Source organism: Silurus aristotelis (genome assembly GCF_946808225.1).
Source record: "Silurus aristotelis genome assembly, chromosome: 4".
Classification (NCBI taxonomy): domain Eukaryota; kingdom Metazoa; phylum Chordata; class Actinopteri; order Siluriformes; family Siluridae; genus Silurus; species Silurus aristotelis.
Window position 1 is genome coordinate 6,992,176 of NC_139577.1, and position 23,547 is coordinate 7,015,722.

The window sequence follows — 23,547 nt, forward strand, 5'->3', positions numbered from 1 at the left end:
TACCTCAAACTAACCTGACTGGATTTCTAACAGAATTCGAGTCATATTTTTTCAGTTAACATGAAGCTAATCTGGTTAATAAGGTTATTAGGACTATAATTCTGATGGAATTTTAAGACATATTATAGCTAGCAGGCTAACCTGCACTAATCTGACAGGATTTCTCACAGGATTTGGTATTATTCTATTCTGTAAAATTAGTCCGGGATTTCTGCCATAACCTGGTCTTTCTTGACAGGATTTCTAAATCGTATCCATATAGATAGCTAACCTTATGTCGGGATTTCTATATATTATATAAATTAGGATTTACAAATCTGACAGGATTTTTGACAAGGAAATGATTGTCATATTCCAAAATAACTGAACCCGACAGACATCCTGATAAAGTGTATATTCGTATTAATAACTGGTCATAATAGTTTCTACTAATCATTGTCAGTTAAGTAACAGGAGGAACCCAAACCACACTATTGTCTACATTCTAACATTTACTTGTGTTCATATTATTAAATGCTAGGTAGCTGACAAACCTTATTCTATACTGAACAGATATTTGAAAAAACTTTAGCTTTTCGAGGTCATGAGTGTGTTTGGCTACTGGTTCGGGGTCTACACAGACACTGTGCAGTTTAATATTTTAATCCTATAGCAAACGAGTATGGTTTCTCTTGAGACATATTTTGCAATGCTACTGTTTAACAAATATATAGAAAAACTAGTTATACTGTGGTATACACTTCCTCTGAATGAAGGCATTAAAAACAAAATAAATATGAAAAGATCATGTTATGGGAATATTGAGAAAAGCACAGATGTTTAAAGTACATGTAAATGTTATAATGCTAAAAGAACATCTGTTCTACAGATGTTGTAAAAACATATAATTTGTTGTACGAGCAATATGGGCTGCTCTCTAAAATTATTTGCATTGTCTTAGGATGAGCTTGCCAAATTTATTTGGGGAGTTGTGTGAAAAACTTGCCACATTGTTCCTTTTGTTATGTCTTGACTCTGTGTGTGATAGATGATGACATTGTCATGTGTCTGACCCATTCTGTAACTGACTGTCTGTGCAAATTAGTGCAGAATCTACTCATTGCTTTTTTCATCGCTTGCCTTTAATCACTTTAATCAAACAGTTAATTGGAAATTACGTAAAGGGAAATCATTGTGATGCACTGAGGTCAGAGAATAACAAAATGTTCACATTGTCTTTTTCACAGAATAAATAAGATTCAGAATAAACATGACTGATGCATGTAAATTCAGTAAATACAGTCATAGAGTATGAAGTGGAATTAAACCCTGCAAAATGTTAAAGTAATAATTAATCTTTTTTCTTTCCCCATAAGTTTGTTTTTTGGGCTATGCACCAGTACACTGTCACTGGTGAGCTGAAATCACATTATTATCAGTATTTAACAATTTCATAATCATAGTTATAATAATAATAATTATGTTATTTGTCAACATAACATGACAAATGCCAACGCAAATGTAATTAGCTATTGTCTAATACTGTTTGCAGATGTTAATTAAGGCTTTTCTCTCTCTCTCTCTCTCTATATATATATATATATATATATATATATATATATATATATGAGATGTCTGTTTGCCTTGGGTTGATGTCTATCCAGTCAAGAACAAGACATTACAGAAAAAGATAAAAAGTTAAGAATAAGTATCCTGTAAAGTGTTTGGACCCCAAAATGGGAAAACGGCTAATGGAAAAACACCATGTCCCGACCTGTACAAATGCATCTGCTCTTCTCGGTTTATCTCTCCGTATCAGACAACAGCAAGCAATTTTGTTACATTAATAGGCTTTGGACAATATCCAGTCCCCACAATTACAATACCAGAAAGTGTCAATCAACTGAAAACAGCTAAAAAAAAAATCTTTCAAATTGTTAGGAAAATAGTACAACGTGATTAGACCACATTTGGTCGCCATGTGACTCTTTTATATAAGACAAGTAGGAAAACGTGACTATAATAATTATTCAACATTTTATATGTATATATTTAAATTCTCTTATCATGAATGTAACAGTAGTAAAAAACATGTCTACTTCTGTATAAAAACAGTACAATTCCTGGCAGCTGCAGTGGGAGGAGGTGAAATGTGCATGACAAGGGTTAGGGTTAAAATTCCTAACAAAGAAATTAAACTTTTTTGCACGCACTACGGCGATGTACAAATGTAGTGACACTGGGATCCTGGGTCCAGTTTCTTAAACAAGCTTAAAATGGTGGCAAGTATGTTTGGCAAATTGGTAGAACAGAATGGATTTCTCGTCCGAGTGACGGGTCGTGATGGCGAGTCTGTGATAAAGAGAAGATCGATCTCAGTCCCATTCGATACCGAGGAGCTCGCAGCTGACTTCCCACAGCCTCCGAGAGGTTTCATCGCATCGGCCCTGAGGAGCCAAGGAGGCTGGAGCACAGTCACTGACAAAGGGAAGGAATTTATATTCCATTATTTCTCAAAAATCACAAAGAATATAAGGTTGAAGTTGCGTGCACAACACTCACGGCCAACCCATATTGCATTTACTGTAATTAGGGTAAAAGGTATAAAAATTGTGCAGTGCCCATATTATGGAAACCAGGTTATGCCGTGAAAGTGTACAGTGGGGAAAATAAGTATTTGAACACCCTGTTATTTTGCAAGTTCTTCCACTTAGAAATCATGGAGGGGTCTGAAATTGTCATCGTAGGTGCATGTCCACTGTGAGAGACATAATCTAAAAAAAAAAAAATCCAGAAATCACAATATATGATTTTTAAACTATTTATTTGTATAATACAGCTGCAAATAAGTATTTGAACACCTGTCTATCAGCTAGAATTCTGACCCTCAAAGACCTGTTAGTCTGCCTTTAAAATGTCCACCTCCACTACATTTATTATCCTTAATTAGATGCACCTGTTTGAGGTCGTTAGCTGCATAAAGACACCTGTCCACCCCATACAATCAGTAAGAATCCAACTACTAACATGGCCAAGACCAAAGAGCTGTCCAAAGACACTAGAGACAAAATTGTACACCTCCACAAGGCTGGAAAGGGCTACGGGGAAATTGCCAAGCAGCTTGGTGAAAAAAGGTCCACTGTTGGAGCAATCATTAGAAAATGGAAGAAGCTAAACATGACTGTCAATTTTCCTCGGACTGGGGCTCCATGCAAGATCTCACCTCGTGGGGTCTCAATGATCCTAAGGAAGGTGAGAAATCAGCCCAGAACTACACGGGAGGAGCTGGTCAATGACCTGAAAAGATCTGGGACCACTGTTTCCAAGGTTACTGTTGGTAATACACTAAGACGTCATGGTTTGAAATCATGCATGGCATGGAAGGTTCCCCTGCTTAAACCAGCACATGTCCAGGCACGTCTTAAGTTTGCCAATGGCCATTTGGATGATCCAGAGGAGTCATGGGAGAAAGTCATGTGGTCAGATGAGACCAAAATAGAACTTTTGGGTCATAATTCCACTAAACGTGTTTGGAGGAAGAAGAATGATGAGTACCATCCCAAGAACACCATCCCTACTGTGAAGCATGGGGGTGGTAGCATCATGCTTTGGGGGTGTTTTTCTGCACATGGGACAGGCCGACTGCACTGTATTAAGGAGAGGATGACCGGGGCCATGTATTGCGAGATTTTGGGGAACAACCTCCTTCCCTCAGTTAGAGCATTGAAGATGGGTCGAGGCTGGGTCTTCCAACATGACAATGACCCGAAGTACACAGCCAGGATAACCAAGGGGTGGCTCTGTAAGAAGCATATCAAGGTTCTGCCGTGGCCTAGCCAGTCTCCAGACCTAAACCTAATAGAGAATCTTTGGAGGGAGCTCAAACTCGTGTTTCTCAGTGACAGGCCAGAAACCTGACTGATCTAGAGAAGATCTGTGTGGGCCAAAATCCCCCCTGCAGTGTGTGCAAACCTGGTGAAAAACTACAGGAAACGTTTGACCTCTGTAATTGCAAACAAAGGCTACTGTACCAAATATTAACATTGACTTTCTCAGGTGTTCAAATACTTATTTGCAGCTGTATCATACAAATAAATAGTTTAAAAATCATACATTGTGATTTCTGGATTATTTTTTTTAGATTATGTCTCTCACAGTGGACATGCACCTACGATGACAATTTCAGACCCCTCCATGATTTCTAATTGGGAGAACTTGCAAAATAGCAGGGTGTTCAAATACTTATTTTCCTCACTGTATGTGATGTGTGTTTCTGAAATGCACCATACCTAAAGTGCTTTCCCGTGATGGAATGCAGTTCCTCATCCACTGTGCAGTAGATGGAGGTCTGTGCTCCCTCCCGTGGCGTTTTCAGGAACATGGAGAACAATGCGAACCCCAGAGACATCAATGTGGAATGACGCACCAAATCGGACATCACTGTCCCTGGGTGCACCGAGTTCACAGTCACGTTCAGCCCTGGACAACATTTAAAGTAAGTAAATTATTCACAGCACAGAATCTGCATTCTGAGAAGTAAGGAGCAGTTGCTATAGAAACTCATTAGAAGTAGAGCAGCTGTAGTCAGCACGACTTCTAATACGTTTCTGTAGCAACCGCTTCCTCAGTAGGAGGTCACACGGACGGATTTTAGAAATGAGTATAAGTGAAATTTTCTGTAAGTCATGCCAAGTCTTTCCTGTACCTGTTAACTTGCGCGCCAGCTCCCTGGTGAACAGCACGTTAGCCAGTTTGCTCTGGCAGTAGGCCAGGCCACTGTTGTAGCTCCCCTGACTGTGCAGGTCGTGGAATCGGATCCAGCCAAAATAATGGGCCAATGATGAGACAACGATGATGCGGGACGGCGCGCTACGCTTCAACACGCCGATCAGCAGGAACGTTAACAGGAAGTGACCTAAAATCATTACACGCTGATTTGCATCCATCCTTTAATTGAGATTTGATGCTGTATTTTACATGTTGTAATGGTTACTGTTTTACGGTGTGTATTTGGAAATGCAACTCTGTTATATCAGTATACTGAGCTGTATCATTTTTCTGTATTACAGTTGAAACCAGATATTTACATACACTTCAGAAAAAAAACACAAAAACTTTTATTTCTTTACTGTCATACATTAAATTAGAGTAAACCTTTTCTGTTTTAAATCAATAAATATTAACATATTTTTTGCATTTGTTAAATGTCAATCGAGCAAGGGAGAATTATGTATTTTTATTATGTTTTTTTCTGAAGTGTATGTAAATATCTGGTTTCAACTGTATACATTTCTAGTCAGCTGGAAATTTCTCTCACCGAGGTGATTGACTCCCAGGTGCATCTCGAATCCGTCTGCAGTCTTCATGTAAGGACACATCATCACTCCGGCGTTGTTGATCAAGATGTGCAGGTGGCTCACCTCTGTGTGAGGCCAGAAAATAAAGACAATGTGCTTATTGCAAAATTGTACTGACTGGATATCTAATTGAATTGAGTAGGGTTGGTGCGAGTTTTGCATTTCAGTGATACAGCTAACAATCAACTGACATATGTATATAAAAGAACTTAAAGTGGTGTGAAAGCGTTTGCCCCCTTCCTGATTTCTTGCATGTTTTTCACACTTTAATGTTTCAGATCAAACTAATTTAAATATAAGGAAAAATAGAACCACAATTGAACACAACATGCTGTTTTTAAATGAAGGTTTTTATTATTGTGGGAAAACAAAATCCAAAACTACATGGCCCTGTGTGAATGTGTTTGCCCCTAAAGCTAATAACTGTTTGGGGCCACCCTTAGCAGCAACAACTGCAATCAAGCATTTGCGATAACTTGCAATGAGTCTGTTACAGCGCTGTGGAGGAATTTTGGTCCACTCATCTATGCAGAATTGTTGTAAATCAGGGTTTTTGAGCATGAACCACCTTTAAGGTCATGCCACAGCATCTTAATAGGATTCAGGTTAGGACTTCGACTAGGCCACTAGTCGAAGTCTTAGTGGCCTAGTCACTAACTAGTCAAAGTCTTCATTTTGTTTTTTCTTCAGTCATTCAGAGGTGGACTTGCTGGTGTGGTTTGGATCATTGTCCTGCTGCAGAACCCAAGTTCGCTTCAGCTTGGTCACGGACAGATGGCCGAACATTCTCCTTCAGGATTTTTTTGGGAAACAGCAGAATTCATGGTTCCATTTATTACAGCAAGTCTTTCAGGTCCTGAAGCAGCAAATCAGCCCCAGACCATCACACTACCACCACCATATTTTACTGATGGTATGATATTCTTTTTGCCTGGAATGCGGTATTTTTTACGCCAGACGTAATGGGACACACCTTCCAAAAAGTTCAACTTTTGTCGCTTCAGTCCACAGAGTATTTTTCTAAAAGTCTTGGGGATCATCACGATCTTTTCTGGCAAAACTAAGACTAGCCGTTATGTTCTTTTTGCTCAGCAGCATTTTTTTTTCTTGGATCTCTGCCATGCAGACCATTTTTGCCCAGTCTTTTCTTATGGTTGAGTCATGAACACTGACCTTTACTGGCAAGTGAGGCCTGCAGTTCTTTGGATGTTATTGTGGGGTCTTTTGTGACCTCTTGGATGAGTTGTCACTGTGCTCTTGGTTCTCCACTGTTCAATGTTTTTGCCATTTGTGAATAATGGCTCACACTGTGGTTTGCTGGAGTCCCAAAGCTTTAGAAACGGCTTTATAACCTTTTCCACACTGAAAGATGTCAATTACTTTCTTTCCCATTTGTTTCAGAATTTCTTTGGATCTCAGCATGATGTCTAGCTTTTGAGGATATTTTGATCTACTTCACTTTGTCAGGCAGGTCCTATTTAAGAGATTTCTTGATTGTGTTTTAACAGGGGGGCAAACACTTTTTCACACAGGGCCATGTAGTTTTGGATTTTGTTTTCCCCAATAATAAAAACCTTAAATAAAAAACTGCATTTTGGGTTCAGTTGTGTTATCTTTTACTAATATCTAAATTAGTTTGATGATCTGAAACATTAAAGTGTGACAAACATGCAAAACAATGAGAAATCAGAAAAGGGGGCAAACACTTACTTTTCCCAGTATTCCATACTGGGAAAATCTGCACTGCTAATAGTAAAACAGTAAGGGAATACACTGGGTAACAAGTGGGTGTTATAATGGCATCAGATCTGCTTTTGATATTATGGTTTTGCATCGTACTCATGAGATGTATTTGAGAAATTTGATCAGGATTCAGTAGAGTGTGTGTGTGTGTGTGTGTGTATGTGTGTACATATTCACCTCTGAGGAATTTCTGTGCAAATGCTCGTATTGAATATGTATCCGCCAGGTCGATCTCTCGCACCTCCACCTGTGCCCCGCCCACACGTGTTCGAATCTCCGCCGCCGCCTCCTCACCTTTCTCCACATCCCGACAGGCCAAAATCACTCGTGCACCTGCACGTACAAAAAAAACAAACAAAAATAAAACTTTTACAGGTGGAAAACAAATCTAGTTTCTACTTGGAAATTAACTGTATTATAATACTGCAAGACAATTAAAAGTAATAATATAGGTGTTTACCTATTTGATAAATCATATCTAATACTATTTATAATTATAAGATTAGGGATACGTATAAAAGTATAAGGGGACAAATGGTCCATAGTTTGTGTATTATTAAATCTAGCAATGATCTGACATAAGATTCCACAAAAAACCCCGCAATGCCCTGCTTTATAGTCAAGTTTATTTCTACGTGAACATTGTTAATCGAGTGGATCGGGTTCGATTTGCGTGTCTCTCACCCCGAGCTGCCAGGTCCAGTGCTGTTTCTTTCCCGATCCCCGTGTTCGCTCCTGTAATCAGCGCTGTCTTCCCGTCCAGACGTGCTGTGGATATGCACACACTACCTGCTGCATATTTCCTACACACACACACACACACACACACACACACACACACACACACACACACACACACACACACACACACACACACACACAATTGGAGCAAATAGTAATATAAGCTTTGACAGTCCTATAATCTTTATATACAGATAAAGTCCTGATACTTTATAAAACTTCATGAGGTTGGTCAAGTTTCACCAGCTACAATGCTGTTTATCTACCTGCTGATCATAAGGCTGTAACCCTTAATTCATCTCTACCAAGAGAGCAATGCAGCAGCACTTTAGTCCTTTAACCATGTGAAATGGTATAGATTAATAAAGTGCTATTGTGTAAACTGTTAGTTTGCTATCTTCGGAAAGTCGCACTCGATCTGTTCTGGCGTGACTCACGAGCATCCGGTTTCACAAGCAACAGTGCGAACAAACATTATTCCAACAGCAGCAAATAACTGCAGCAGTAAATGATTACATTTTCAGTGACTGTTGAGGTTTTTAGCAAATTTGAACACCACTTTTTTTCTAAATCAAGCCTGATATCTCGCTGCGTTTCTCCGTTCCATTCTCTTTTTATAGTATTTGTCTACTTAGAGTTGACATCTGTTTTCAAACGTGATTTACTGCGGCTTTACTAAGTTCAAATACTTCTTGTCAGTGTTGTATATTTAATGTATGTATATAATTTAATTATTATACTAAATTAAATTATATATTCTGGATGCTGATATCTTCACAACTGAACAAAATGTCTGTGTATTTTTTTATATATATAAAAATGACCAAAACAATATTGTATTATATATTGTTTGTTTTAAGCAGCGTTGTCAACTTGCAATCTGCAAATTATCATAAACAATACACATGTTGATTTGCACAAATTGCTTCACTTTGAATTCTCAAATGCTGTTTCAATTTATTATTATTATTATTTTTCACAGAAACTACCCTGCATGAGTGAATTTGTTTAAGGAGAAATCCCCCATGCAGTCTTTAACAAGCAGCCACTATAAGCTTTAAAATGTCTAAATTAAAGAGAGTTTAACTGAATATGCTTTTTTTTAAGTACACTTTTATACATAAATACCCTGAATTAGGATTTTATATAGTTATCATTAACAACAATCTAAAAGAATTACATTAAAAATTTATAATTAAAATCTGATTAATCAAGAACAATGAATCGTCCGATTAATCGATTATCAAAATAATCGTTAGTTGCAGCCCTAATCAACAACCTGCAGACTGTGAAAAATGACCATTTCTGCATGTAAATTTCCCCCCACTTGTTATAGTTTATTTCTATGCATCGGTAAATCTCGCTTTAATACTGCATTATGATAAGTTGAGATACATTTTCATGAGAAATGTAAATAATTAAATAATATATGTATAATAGTAATAGAATATGCACATTTCAGGGTTCGTGGAAAGATTATTTTGCATGAAACTGGTCAGAGTTGCAAAAAAAGATTTAAAAGATTAAATAAAGAAATAAAATGATGATTTGCTGTACACTAAACGCTTGCCCATTGATCGTACGACCGCACGCATCCCGAAAAGCCAATAACGTTGCGTTCTGCTTAATTAGGACATGCATGCATAATTAGCCCCGCCCTCACAGAGCTCTTATTGGTCAGCTTCCAAGGCGGATCATATTTATATTCAGCGGGGCGGTTACAATTACAGAAAATCATTATAGAGATGTATAAAACTATAATTGGTATGATGGGTTGAAAATCAAATGTTAAACACTATAATTGAATAAGTGTGTATTTGCACAATACACTAATCTGAGTATTTGTCATTTAGAGAGCTGCACTGCAGTGTGAACGCTTATTCAGGACACCATTATCTTTTTTTTCTCCACCATCAGCACCACTTTATGATGCATTTAAATCCTCTTCCTCGTGCACGAGCCGGTGATTTACAGACTATTTCCAGTGATAGTTTAGATAATAGCAGTGCACCTACCTGATGCGAGGCGACATCAGCCTCAGGATCAACGCCACGACTCCGGAGCCCAGCACGACAAGCATCATCATCATCATCATGGCGGTAAAAAAAAAAGAAAAAGAAAAACCGTAGCGCGGGTGCTGTTTAACGCCTGGAAGGTGCAGGTATGGATCGTGTGATGATGCGCGCTGGTTAACCTCCCACTCGCTGAGCACCAAGAGCATCATGGGAGTTGTAGTGTTTTCGTCAGGGCAGTGAGGCGTCAAAGGTGTCTTCTAGGCCAATCAGAACGCGCCGTCTCATACGGGTATTTATTTAGAGCCCCGGCTAGGAAACGCGCTATGTCCGTAAAAAGTAATCACGTGATTTGCGCCTATGTTTGTGTTGTTCAGAAACCAAGAACCATTTTGAGCAGCTAAATAGTTTTGTGTTTATAAATAATTGAATTAACAAGTTTTCCATTCAAATCTATACATTTGATCTAATTAATTAATTATTTGCTCAGATTAATATTTGACCAGAAAACCACACAACCCATAATGCATTGCTGTGCGAAAGACAGCTAGGGGTTGGTTGATTATTTCTGTATAAATATAGTGCATATCTTTATTTTAAAATGTTAAACCATGTGTATAGTTTAATATATATGTAAACGTATATGTTTCTACAATGTGGGTATAGTTTTTAAGCATATAATTCACGATTTAAATGTTTCTAAATCTAGATTTTCACGCAGGCACTAAGTAGGACACCTACACGAATCAAGGAAGCTCTGTTCCTCCAGGATGTTGTGATTGCTTTGCTTCTGGTCAGACTTTCTATTTATTCGTTGTGTCTTCCAGGTTTAACTGATCGGTTTCGGACACATTATAGAGTTTACGTGATTAAAATGAGCAGAATGTCGTCGGAGGCGTTTGAGAAGCTTCATGAAATGTACCGATCTCAGTGTGATGAGCTAAAGCAGCTCTCTGGCCGAGTGATTCGCTCACAAGGCGGTAAATAACTCAACATTTTATATTCTTTTTATAAAGCAATATTTATTAAAACCTTGTTTATAAACAGTTAACTAGCTTGCTGTATTTGTCGTGAATGAATTACTATGATATTAGGATGTAAGTGTCTGCCGATAATTGGTTACACGATATATCGCGATATTTTTCTACCGATATTTGCCCCCTTTGTGACATCACTTTATAAATTGTCTTCAGTTATAACAGCTATAAACTATTATTCCCTTACCAGTAAATAAGACGTACAAAAACAAAAAGTAAACCTCTTGTCCTGAAAATGTAGCTCCAGCTTTCTTTCTTTCTTTCTTTCTTTCTTTCTTTCTTTCTTTCTTTCTTTCTTTCTTTCTTTCTTTCTTTCTATATTCACTAGATACTCCTTTCTTAAATATTACATAAGCATTTCCTTGCTTGATCATACCAGCAAATACACACCGTTTTTGTGCCCAACCAGAATCCAGAATTAGACAGTAACATAGTAGATTATCATCATCATCATCATCATCATCATCATCATCATCATCATAATCACATTAGACCTGGACTGTCTGAATTCAGATCAAAACCCAGAGTTATTACTGTTCTGTTACATCACATTAAACCATTCCTACAGACACAATATGCTTTTTTAAAAATAAATTATGAAATTAATTTGAATGTTTTTGCTCTCAGAAGAGAAGAAGAAGCTGACACGAGTGTTTGATGAGCGTCATAGAGAGGCACAGGAGTTGGTAAGTAATGCTCACACACACACACACACACACACACACACACACACACACACACACACTGAAGCACCAAGTCCCTGAGAATGAGCTGTTACTGTAGAAACGAGGACGTATTAGAAGGATGTAGGAAGAAAACTGATACCCTGTGTTATTAATAGACACAATCAAGCGATGGAGGTAGGCTGTGAGGGATCTACACGACCTAAATCTTTCCTGTGATGTTTTTCATTTCAAGCGAACAAATTCACTAAAGTCTTATATGGAAAATGATGGCTGACACGCCCCCAGTTCTCCCTTTCTCACATCTTGTAGATCCTTTACGTTCAATAGTTGGTGTGCAATAAAATCCGATACCTTCTGAATTTTGTATCAGAACTTATTAAAACATCAGTAAATACTGTCAAACTTAGAACGTTGAAATGATCCTGATCATTTAATCAGACTCGTTTAATACAGTGAATGCTGAATTGTATGTGTTTATGCCACTGTACAGTCACTTGGGGGCAGCAGAGTACCATAAGCGTCATTGAACTCTGTGTCGTGTGAAATAAAAGGATCTCAATTAGTGATTTATTTGTGAGATTTGTCTTCTTGTGGCCTCACAAACCCATCTCTGGTTCTCATCTCTCTCTCTTAGCTGCGGGAGATGGAGCAGGAGCTTCTCAGCGCCCCTTCCTCATTCAGGAACTCCATGTCCTCTAAAGTGCGGCTGTACCACAGAGACCTGGGGAAGCTGCAGCGCCAAGTACACACCTCGGATACCACATACAGCTTCTCCGCTAGGACGGGAGATGGTGGGCAATCCATCTATGGCGCTCAAAACGAACACAGCGTGAGTACAAGGAACAGGAAGTTGTAGGGGTGGTAAAGACACACAATCAAAGATGAGACAGCGAGCTGAAACTGAACAATTATGCTTTCGCAAGGTGCCAGAAATCAGGTCACATCCAGGTCACATCAAGATTCATAGACATGTTTATAATGCATGATGAGCATCAGGATATTTGGGGTTGTTCACTAATAACCAGAAAACCATCTAGAAAAATCTTTGTATTTTATCTATATTTGATTACATTTCTGTTCAGCAAGATTAAATGTGTGTGTGTGTATGTGTGTGTGTGTGTGTGTGTGTGCTTTCAGACCGAGCAGCAAGCTCAGCGAACTTTACTGATCCAGGGCACCGAGTCTCTGAACAACGCCACACAGAGCATCGCACGCAGCCAACGCATCGCTGTGGAGAGCGAACAGATCGGCACGGACATCATCGAGGAGCTCGGACAGCAGAGAGAGCAGCTCGACCACACTCGAGACAGGGTGAGACACTGGGTGGGACACCAGGGGAGGGACGGGGACAACTTCAGGATCGGTGAAATCCTGCGTTTTAAATCTGCTACTACAGTTTTCTAACATTACATTATTATTAGTAGCAGTAGTACACAGATGCCAGGTGGATATTCGTAGCTGCATTGTAGTATTGCTGATGGTTTTCAAAGATATCATTTATTATAGAAGATCCTAATATGTTAAATAAATATGTAAATTTTATGCATTACTTACTTGTTACTATGAATATATATAATACATTATTTTAGTAGTCATTTTAGTATTTGTCTTATTAGTTAGATATTGAATATAATAATGAAATCTATATATTCTTATTAATAATTGTATTAAATATATGCTGTATATGATTATTAAACATTATTGTGTATAGAGGCTGTAATCATTATTATTATTATTTGCAATATTGTTTATGCATATAGTTTATTGATTTTTGTAGTATGTGTAGATAAATGGCTGAATATATTTTTTATGATATTTATTTTTGTTGATTAGATAGACAGTTGTCACAGTGTCTATTTTCTTATTATTTTTGTATCTATTTTTACAATTATTATTACTTTCTTAGCTGGTTCACACTGGAGAAAATCTGAGCCGCAGCAGGAAGATCTTACGCACCATGTCTCGCAGGTGAGCTTCAACACACACACACACGCACACACACCATTGTGATACATTGTAGCTTTTATGACTACATGTGCGCTTCATTCATATGAGATCCTGGTCTTCTAACAGATTGATGACTAACAAGCTGTTACTGGGGATCATCATCATCATGGAGGTGGCCATTCTGGGAGCTGTGGTCTACCTCAAGTTCTTTCGTCACTGAGACGGCCTGCTCTCTGTGTTCCCTGTCTTTCCTTCTTCTATCCTCTTTCTCTCTGTAAAGACGCAGCGGGAAAGAGAATCCGGACTTTTTTTTTTTTTTTTTTTTTTTTAAACCTGACGTGTTCTGGCACCTTCGGTGTTCTTTCACGTTGGTTTGTGGAAGCTCGGGGAAACTTGCACTGCATTTTAAGACTTTCTTTCTTCTATACGAATGCCAATCAGCGTCCGCATAGAAACATACGAATGCCCGCTTGGAGTTGACGATGGAGTGGCATACATTGACTCTTTGTGACTGAATAACACTGACCTTTGACTCCTTAAACCGGATCTATTTAATAGAAACACTTTGTATTTGCCTGTCAGGACTGGATTGGATATAGTATTAAAGGCGTGTCTTTTCAGCTGAGTAATGTAACCGTGAAATTGCACCAGTGTGTGAATGTGTTTCGATCGTTCAGAAACAGTCAACGTTATCAGGAGTGCGCTAGAATTAATTATGTGCAACTTCTCGTCTATATCAGTCCTCTGGGAACACGGACACACACAAGCACACAGATACAAACAGACTGACTCAGATAGACACAAACAAACACACACACACACACGCGCGCGCGCGCGCACACACACATGCACAAACAGACACATGCATGCATTCAAATCCTGAATCTGAGACCATCAAGGGGTTATGACCTAACAGCCTTTCATATCGACAGGACCTTCAGGTTTATTAATACATGTGACGCAAAACACTTCGACAGGATTTAGGCAACACAAGAAGTTGCTCATGGCAACAGACTTAGCTTATTGTTTTGTTTATTGCCACGTGCTGCCGCACCCACTTTCCCCAACTGTACATTCCGCTTTGGGCACTATAACTGCAACAACACTGACTGTTTCTTAAGTGTGTGTCTTATAACTGTGATTTGTCGAATGCATTTAATTTATAATTACATAATTACTAAAAAATAACACAATGCTTTATGTATATTATAAAACATATTCTTGGGTTTTTCTGTCCTAACTTTTAAGATTTGTGTGCGGATTATTGGGAACCTTGCCTGAAAACATTTCTGTATGTTTAGGATGGCATGTTCACACAAGTTACAAAGTTAAGACGGCACCCTGAGGTTACCTTAGGTCATCAGAGGTACCAGGTTTTACACCGTATCTGTCAAAAATCTTGATTATTTATTTGACATGCTTTTCTTAGGCTAAATCAGTTCAGGTAAATATGTAGTAATTCTTTAATAGATTAAAAAAAAAAAAAAAAAAAAAAAAAAAGGGAAAGTACGTATCTTTTCTTCTGTATGTGGTTTCTTTTGCCGCTTACCAGGCAAACTGACTGAGTTAACAAACCAGGCTTATAAGCTGATAGAAGGTGGGACTGCACTGCAAAGAAGATGAGATGATGCTAATTATTAGGCAGCATTGCACGGACACACTTATGCTTCCTTTCTGCACTGTTGTCTGCTGCAAATCTGGAAAAAACACTAACTCTTGTCTATGGATATGTTGGAATCTCTTCTGCTTCTTTTTTATTTAAATGATTTTCTTTATATCAGGCAGCAGGTCATTGCACATACAATGAAGAGAAATCTGAATAGCCATGTCCTTGTTAGATCAAATCTAGCAATTTGATAAAAACCTGAGAACTTCATTTACAATCTCAAGCATGACAAACTAGGAAATAAATTTTTTATTTTGTTGAGATGAAAGAAAAAACACTTAAAAACAGACATTTTAAATGTTAAATGTCATGTCGACATTTCAAAGAGACAATAACACAAAGGTACAGCATTGTTTCAAAGATATTCAGCAGGTAGGTTATTAAAAACAATCAATCAATCTTTGCATAAATTCAGTAAAGTCCATTCAATCAAAATATTAGTATCTAGTATTGATACGCCTTTAGTCCTTGATGGCGTCAGTCACGTAGCATACGTGTGTGTGCGTTTTATTTGTGAGGGGGGCACAATCCCTCTCTTTTCTCCTCTTGTAGTTTCTCACACTCAAAGTTTCTGGTTTGTGCATCTTTTTTTGTTCAAATGGTGGAATGCTAAGCAGGTTTGCATTTCACTCCTGGGTCTGGGTCTGTGTTTGTGTCCTCGTGGCTCTACAGGCCGAGTTGTTCAGTGTCCTGTAGCTCACGGGTCTGACCCAGAGACGACGCGATGACGTCCACAGCAAGACCGGCGGTGGCCTCCACCGCCTCAGAGCTTGCACCCAGGGTTGGATTTACCTCCACCAGGTCCATCGCAGAAAGCAAACCTACAGAGGAAATTAAAATAAATTACCTAAAACAATAAATAATGCAGTGTGTGTGTGTGTGTGTGTGTGTGTGTGTGTGTGTTAGTGTTACCTGTGTTATGGATCTCCTCTGTAATGTAGATTCCTTCTCTATAGGTCAGTCCTCCATTCACCGGAGTTCCTGTAGCTGGAGCAAGACTGGGGTCAAATGCATCAATGTCGAAGCTCAGGTGGATGGGACGCTGTTTCCTGTCAGAGAGAATTACAGGTAAATTATGAAATTTTTACACAAAGGAAAAAAAACATTCTCGATACAATTAAAACTTGTGTGAGAAGTAATGTTCTCCGTCAGTCTCAATATCCAATCATCCTCTATAACAAACCTCTGTTGCTAAGCATTGCTTATACTCATAAACTAAGCTAAAAGCTTCTCTCGATATAACTACTGTATGGCCTACTGAATATAAAGTAAAATTAAATGCCTTTTGCAATAGAAATAAAGCATATGAACACTGTTGTTCATATTTCAACAACTAGCTAATAACTAGCTGGCAACCATAGTCATTGTTTAACTATAAAAGACATTTTTGTGCTAACTTTGTAACTGGCAATCCAGGACAACACAATGGTTGAATGCAAACTGCTAGCTAGCAAGACATTAACTGAGTAATACTGAGCGATTTAGAATTGTAATGCTAGCACAGGATAGAAAGATTAGCTTGCTAGCTAGGACACGGTCACACTGATTTAGGTGTAGCTAGTTTTAAAGCGTTTCATTTGAATTCTGTTTTTGCAACTTTCGGTAGATAGACAATAGTAATAAATACAGAATTGCTAGTATTTTATACTTCAGGAAACTGTGTGTGTTTGTGCATGCTTAAAAATATGTGCACCTTGCCATCAGATGATCCAGCGTCACTTCCATAACCCTTTGCATGCCCATTCTGTCGATATCCCGCATGGTGAAGCACTGGATGCCCAAGTTCTTCAGAATAACACTGAGAAAAGGTGAGAAAACCAGAAACGTGTCATAACAGGTTGTCCATTAAAGAAAAAAAAATTTTTTTGTCGTTTCTGTGGCAGATCTGCCCTAGGATGTGCAATTAGGTTATAATAACTGTACTAAGGCAGACGTTTGTTTCATGTGCCTGTTGATGCTTTTAACTGTACACAGAACTGTAACTCCAAACCAGTCTGTACAGGTAAGATGGGATTATGTGTGCTCATACTTTCTTAGAAAGCCAACAAAAGATAGGATGCTGGCTAAACACGTAGTGTTACCAATACACAACTCCTTAGCATTTTACCATTTTAGATCAGACTATGTTTACTGACCTACTGAACACTCCATCCTGAAGTCACTCTCAGGAATTTAGCTGCACCGAGAAAACCTGTTTGCTACAAACTTACATCTAATGGAAGCCCAAGAGCAGTTATTAAATTTCAGCATCGATTTTAACTGCAACGCTAAGTCAGGGTTGTATTTCTCAAGACCTTTTTAACCCAATTTCCGAGGAATTTCCCCTTCACTAACTTGCTCGCCCTTTTCACATGACCATTAACACAGAGGCTAACCCATGATTGATCAAAGACACTAAAAGGCAGCACACAATCTCTGTGCTAGATCACAGGGCAGCGGATGTTCTAACAGCCCTCTCTTTCAAATACCTGAGCTTAGTGGTTAGTGTTTTTTTGACTGATAGGAAAGAGGGGTGGGACCTGCCCAGCTTTCGATTTCAAGTGCTTTCTTGACCATGAGTCTTGAGTAACACGTTGTTGTTGTTTTTGCGCAATATTAACCAATTCTTGGTTTTGTGTGAAATGGTATTTTTGTCTGAAATGGTAATTCTGAAGGAAATGGAATTGATTTCTGTTTCCAGAAAAAAAAAAACCAAAAAATCAGGTTGGTTTGATATTTTGGACATTAATCTGGTTTAATCAGTTATCTCTGATGTTAAATTGAGGACCAAATCTAAAGGCCCATCATTTAGTTATAAATATTGAAAAAAAAATGTGAAACGCAAACCTGTTTGGGCCGTGACAGTGATGTGCGAGTCTTATTGTTAGTATTACGTACTGTAATATTAATTTAATGCTCAAGCTCTCTGAAGTAACCAGACAGAACATGCTACTTACTGTTCGCCGGGGTCAACGTCTCTAAGGCCGATATAAACCAGATCTCTGGCTTTGAGAAATGGTGTCATCCAGGAGAACCCAGGAACCACTGGCATCTTCGTGCAAAACATGAAATATTAAAAGAGCTGTCAATAACTTTTGCATGGTCCATAATGTTTACCTTAAAAAAAAAAAAAAATTCTGAAAGGTGTATAGGCAGACAGAAGTGTATGTGATAATTATGTACACCTTTCATTAACTGTGGTGAACTTGCTCAACTCTACAGATTGTCTTTAGTCAGGAATGTACCAAACTCAACACTGTTCTGGGATTAAAGTCAGGGAGGTATTTTGAGCCTGAGGCTTGTAGAATGTACATCAGATGCCCCACCTTGTCCTGCAGCTCTTTGAGCATGAATGCGACCGGCTGGCCGTGGAGGTTTCCGGATGGTGAAGTCATCGGTGTGTTAATGTCCGCATGGGCGTCGACCCAGATCAGACAAAGATCTGGACGCTGCTGGGCGTGACCTGCAACCGAGCCGATGGCCAAGCTGCAAAGTGTGAGACAACTACATTACTTTTGGACAGTATTGTGATACTTGAAAGGGCATGGATGGGGATTAAAGCATGCAGTGTTCAAATACTTGAAGACAATAGAGGATAGCGTGCACACTCCAGGGTTTTTTTTTTTTTTTACATGGCTGAACAGGTGTCACGTGAAGCCACTTCATTAAATGGCATGGGAACATTTTACAATTCCTGTATCAAAATACATTACATTGTACAAGATGTAAAAAAGGCTACAGTTGTGGCTCAGTGGTGAGAAGATCAGTGAGAAACTATATTTTGTTGATGCCTGCTCTTACCAAACCCCATTGTACAGTAAATAGTCATAGCTATTCAAAGATCTGATGATCATGCCTCATTATGAGCTGTCTGTATTCTGTAATGTACATCCTGGTGAAATTTTGGAAATTTATCTGACATGCTCTATCCTGTGACTCAAGGCATGTGTGTCCTATTTTTTTTTCCAAGTGTATGGGATTGGTGCAATTTGTGACTGGTGCATTTGAGACCAATGTAAGGAGTTGTAGCAGATACACACACCCTTAATAAAGCGAACACAACAAGATGTTTCCCTTATTGCATCATGCTGTAGCAAGCTGCCATGTTGCAAAGCATTCGGTAACACAAAACGTACAGAATGTTCCTTTAAAGTGCAGGGAGCAGGTTGCCAACTCTCATCATAGAGAACATCCAACCTGCATGTGTTTGTTTTTTTCTTGCTCTAACACAACCATCAACTTTGACTCAGCTGTTTATTAGCTGATGAGCTGAACCAGGTGTGTTAGAGCAGGATAAGTGTGGTGTAAACCAACCTGGATTCAAATCAGATTGGTTGTTGTGATCATTTATTATGAAGTGAGGTTAAGGTTAATGTACCTGTGATCTCCTCCTAGCATGACAGTCGTATGCCCCGCCCCTACGGCTCTGCTCACGGTTTCTGACAAAATCTGATTGGCATATCCCACCGTACGTGGGAAGGGAACGTTCATGAACCGGTTATCCTCCTCCAGGTGCTTAAAACTCAGGTCTCCAAAATCAGTCACGGCATTCTCTGGGGGGGGGTAAAAAAAAAAAAAAAAGAGAGAAATATTTGAAACTTCAGAACTGGCAGTGCAGTGCTCAGTATTACCTTATCACTCGGTTTGAGTACTTGAGCAATGAAAATAAATACCTTCCAATGTACGCCACCTCTGACCAAGCACATATTCCTTCTCATTGGCATCCAGAGAACTGTTATTCAAGCTTGATCTTTTTTTTTTTTTGGGGGGGGGGGGGGCTGGGGGGCTGCATGCCTGCCTGCCTATGCATTTTCCACCCACCACATTTTCCCATAATGCACCACTCAACTTTCTCCAAAGGGTTCACGTGGAAGCAAAGCTACCCGCTGGCCATGTTCTAACAAGTGGAACAGATACAGGGTAAACAACAAGGTGATGGATTAATGTTCGGGGTGGGGGTTTGATAGGTTAGATGTGTTAGGGTGCTGGTTTCGTATTACTCATCCAATCCAAACTGACACACACCCCTCACACCACCATGTTCCTTTTACATCTGGACAGGAATAGACTCGAATGCCGGAGCCCTGGTCAATGCATTAAAATGTGCAACGTTTTTAATTTTTTTATATTCTGGTTAGTTTTTTATTTCTGCTTAACGAGTTCCAGCTCCGAATCCAAATATGAGTGAAGACATTCAGATATTCTCAAAAAAATAAATAAATAAATCACTAGTCACTGCATTCAAATGGGTTTGTAGGTTCACCATGATTATGATGCTTCATCTCATTAAAATACATTTCTGACCACCCCCAGTTGACATGTTATGCATTTGATACTAATTGGATAATCTAATAAAAATAATCTTATGTTGCATCATGTAAAAAAAAGTCTCAGAATTGTGTAATAACAAAGATTTCATTTTAATAAGCCTGTTACTTTAAATCGAGGTCTAAAGCAGATCGCACCGCCATGGAAAAAGCAGCTCACCCTTAAGATAGCCTGTGCTATTGGATTACAGGCAACACGCAATGTTTATTCACTTCCCAGCTGACTAAGTAACTGCTCAGACAGGGACATGGTGACTTGCACATTCCACGTGTTGAATTGGTTACTGCCAAAGTACCATTGAGCCAGAAATTAAGTGGTGTTTTACCATAAACATGAAACCAGTTTGTGTGGTCCGAACCGTAATTAAAGATATGACGTGAATTGGATACCAAACGTGTAGTTTTCATGATTAAATTTAGCCAGAATGGTAATTACTCAGCTAAAATAAAGGCTTATTCAGTGGCTGGAACACACACTGTGTTTAGGGAAAACATTAATGGATTGACCTGTCTTTCATGGCATAACTCTCTAAGGCACTTTCTTGGCTGTGACTACACCAAATTAGAAAAGAAAAGAAACGTGTTATTTGCCCCATATATTTATACTAAGTAGTGTGAAATTCTTTTTTTCCCCCACATATCTCATCTTATGTAATAAATTGAGTTGGAAGTGCAAGATTAGCCATGGTACAGCATGTCTATGAAAGAAAGGGTTGAGGGCCTTGCTAAAGGGCCCAAAAGTTGTAGCTTGGCAGTGCTGGGGCTTGAAACTCCAATCTTCTGATGAGTAGCTCTGACCACTAATATTCTGATTGCAAAAGCTAATAGATGACTGGCAGTGTGTGCAGCTGGGTCGGTGAGGGGTTTTGTATGCCCCTGATTTTCTAATTGCACCCTGACAGGAATAGACAAGACTGGAACATCACTGCTGTGTTTAAAAGCTTCTCAACAATTGCATGTTGCAAATAAACGGAAATGTAAAATAGACTCGATCAGTGTATGTAAATATGGGTATTCAAGGTTTTTAACTATTGACCTTTAGCTGGAGGATTTTAGCTTTTATACTTTTTACTTTAATTTTCTTATTTTTTTTACCTAAATGTGCATGTAGTGCATCTTAAGTTTTAAGTTTTTATGTTTATAAGCATATACAGTAGTTCAGAGTAACAATGTATCATTAATCGCACATATACCATTTCATTTAAACAGTGGCACAATTTTCATCATGTACCACAACCCCAAGTAATCAAACACATTAACATATTGCTATTTAAATTATTTTTGCTACTTTAAATTTGAAAATATACAGGCAAAAAAAGACCCTGGGTCACTGTCCAAATACTGTATAAGAACTATATTCATAAAATAGTTACATTATGATAAGACAGTAACTAATCATTTAGATTTTTGTTTTGTTCTTTTTTAAAAATTCACAAAGTGCAACTTAGTATTATAAAAAGTTATAGGTTTCCTTTTACATAGTTTGTCACTAATATGTAGCAAAAAATGTACTCTCACATTGTACGTATTTACCTGCGTCATAAACGTAACCTACAGTACACACCTCTCTTCCTGATCAATACCAAACAAAAACACCGCGCTCCGGCCCAAACCGACCGATCTGGCAACCGCACAATGACGCAAACAGATACTGCCACTGCGCGGAGACAACACACACACACACACACACACACACATTGAGCTGTGACACGTTTGGAAAGTAAAATATGGCTGTCCCACATGAATACATGCACTGAAGAACTTTTAAGAAATTGACGTTTTCCAAACTACAATGCCTTCAAAATCATCATCATATTATTATTGTTGTTGTTATTGCACAAGAAGAAATAAAGTGTTCTAGACAGGTAAAACGAGTGCTGGTATTTGGAAATCGGTATTTATTAGTTTCTTTTGGCAATCTACTTAAGTTCTAATAAAAAAAAGAAAGATGAGACCCCCATCCGATACTGTAGGAATGATGGGAAATGATGATGACGCACCCCGAGCGTACATGACGCACCGGATCGCACGTGCCCTATAACACAACGAGTTTTACCCGGAATGTGAACCCATTTCTTCTTCTTCTTCCCTTAAAAGCCTTTAGTGCTATTACACATGACCTCGGACTCACCCATGCTGGTCAGTCTCTCCACCAACCCGGCGTCTCTGATGGCTTTGGGTCCGAGCTCCACTCCTCTCCTTTTCTGAATAGGACACATTCCGTTTACTCATCAGCCACTTACTCTCATCTCGCCCCTCTGGTTTTATTGATATCGGCGTGGTCCTCCTTACCTGTCCCTTGGAAAACGGAGCTCCGACAATAGCCACGGAGAGATGAGCGCGACTCTGCGGGCAACACGAGCTCATCGCCGACCGGAACACACGCAAAAACGGCCCTCTCATTGCCAAACCGCGGGGGGGGGATAACCGAATAAAGAAGATTTAAAAAAAAGCGCAACTCGGAGCGTCTAAAATGCGGTCTCCCGATCTGATGCTGAACCGGTGGTACAGAGTAACGCCTCCTCTTCGCTTCCCAACGGATCATCAATTCATATTCATGAGCTGCGCGCGTTGTTGTTTAAATCCAATAAGCCGCGCGCCCGCGTCCTTTTTATAGCTCCCCGTGAGGCAGGAAGACGCGCCTTCGTTTCAGCCAATCAGAAGTCCCGACCGCGTGGGTTTGTCCCACAAGTAGGCGTGGCTTGGCTCCAGAATGGTGTAGATGAACGCAAGATCCGCATAGCGGCGTCGGAAATTTCCGCTCAGGCGCAGGTTCTCGGGTTTATGTCGGGTCGAGCAGGACACACACACACACACACACACACACACGCGTGGCTTATCTCCTTTTCCTGTGTTCCCAGAATCTGGGTTTTTTTGGTGGCTTGTGTGAACGCAATAATAATAATAATAATAATAATAATAATAATAATAATAATAATAATTATTATTATTATTATTATTAATATTATTATTATAAAACCTATTTATAGGTCCACTTCTGAGAGTTATATTAATATATCCTGCAGGGTTGCCAGATCACACTGGTTTTTCTGTTGGATTAGGTAGGAGGAAA

At 39.0% G+C, this 23,547-nt stretch overlaps 3 protein-coding genes across 3 annotated transcripts; 1 reads left to right on the forward strand and 2 right to left on the reverse strand.

Moving 5' to 3' along the window:
- Positions 1-1,103: 1,103 nt before the first annotated feature.
- rdh12 (retinol dehydrogenase 12) lies at positions 1,104-10,060 on the reverse strand. Its single transcript, XM_083539807.1, has 7 exons — positions 9,836-10,060; positions 7,764-7,882; positions 7,257-7,412; positions 5,297-5,401; positions 4,685-4,894; positions 4,269-4,458; positions 1,104-2,457 (listed from the first exon to the last, which is right to left on the reverse strand). Exons 1-7 carry the CDS (start codon positions 10,042-10,044, stop codon positions 2,355-2,357), a joined length of 1,092 nt encoding a protein of 363 aa, XP_083395933.1. The 5' UTR covers positions 10,045-10,060; the 3' UTR covers positions 1,104-2,354.
- Positions 10,061-10,085: 25 nt separating this feature from the next.
- On the forward strand, positions 10,086-14,127 carry vti1b (vesicle transport through interaction with t-SNAREs 1B). Its single transcript, XM_083539820.1, has 6 exons — positions 10,086-10,812; positions 11,497-11,555; positions 12,190-12,384; positions 12,693-12,866; positions 13,462-13,523; positions 13,629-14,127. The coding sequence occupies exons 1-6, from the start codon at positions 10,707-10,709 to the stop codon at positions 13,720-13,722; spliced, it is 690 nt and encodes a 229-aa protein (XP_083395946.1). The 5' UTR covers positions 10,086-10,706; the 3' UTR covers positions 13,723-14,127.
- A 1,275-nt stretch (positions 14,128-15,402) lies between these two features.
- arg2 (arginase 2) lies at positions 15,403-23,057 on the reverse strand. Its single transcript, XM_083539810.1, has 8 exons — positions 22,767-23,057; positions 22,606-22,678; positions 19,526-19,700; positions 18,474-18,633; positions 18,105-18,199; positions 16,862-16,966; positions 16,081-16,217; positions 15,403-15,989 (listed from the first exon to the last, which is right to left on the reverse strand). Exons 1-8 carry the CDS (start codon positions 22,875-22,877, stop codon positions 15,835-15,837), a joined length of 1,011 nt encoding a protein of 336 aa, XP_083395936.1. The 5' UTR covers positions 22,878-23,057; the 3' UTR covers positions 15,403-15,834.
- Between the last annotated feature and the right edge of the window lie 490 nt (positions 23,058-23,547).

Excerpts from the sequence above, each read along its gene's own strand:
- rdh12 (XM_083539807.1), bottom strand. The coding sequence starts at position 10,044 with ATGATGCTCTTGGTGCTCAGCGAGTGGGAGGTTAACCAGCGCGCATCA. Across the intron at positions 7,883-9,835 it reads CTGATGTCGCCTCGCATCAG|GAAATATGCAGCAGGTAGTG; the intron begins GTAGGTGCACTG and ends GTGTGTGTGTAG. Across the intron at positions 2,458-4,268 it reads ATCACGGGAAAGCACTTTAG|TGACTGTGCTCCAGCCTCCT; the intron begins GTATGGTGCATT and ends TCCCTTTGTCAG.
- vti1b (XM_083539820.1), top strand. The coding sequence starts at position 10,707 with ATGAGCAGAATGTCGTCGGAGGCGTTTGAGAAGCTTCATGAAATGTAC. Across the intron at positions 10,813-11,496 it reads AGTGATTCGCTCACAAGGCG|AAGAGAAGAAGAAGCTGACA; the intron begins GTAAATAACTCA and ends TTTTGCTCTCAG. Across the intron at positions 12,385-12,692 it reads GCGCTCAAAACGAACACAGC|ACCGAGCAGCAAGCTCAGCG; the intron begins GTGAGTACAAGG and ends GTGTGCTTTCAG.
- arg2 (XM_083539810.1), bottom strand. The coding sequence starts at position 22,877 with ATGAGAGGGCCGTTTTTGCGTGTGTTCCGGTCGGCGATGAGCTCGTGT. Across the intron at positions 22,679-22,766 it reads CTCCGTTTTCCAAGGGACAG|AAAAGGAGAGGAGTGGAGCT; the intron begins GTAAGGAGGACC and ends TGTCCTATTCAG. Across the intron at positions 16,218-16,861 it reads CTGGATCATCTGATGGCAAG|GAAACAGCGTCCCATCCACC; the intron begins GTGCACATATTT and ends TCTCTCTGACAG.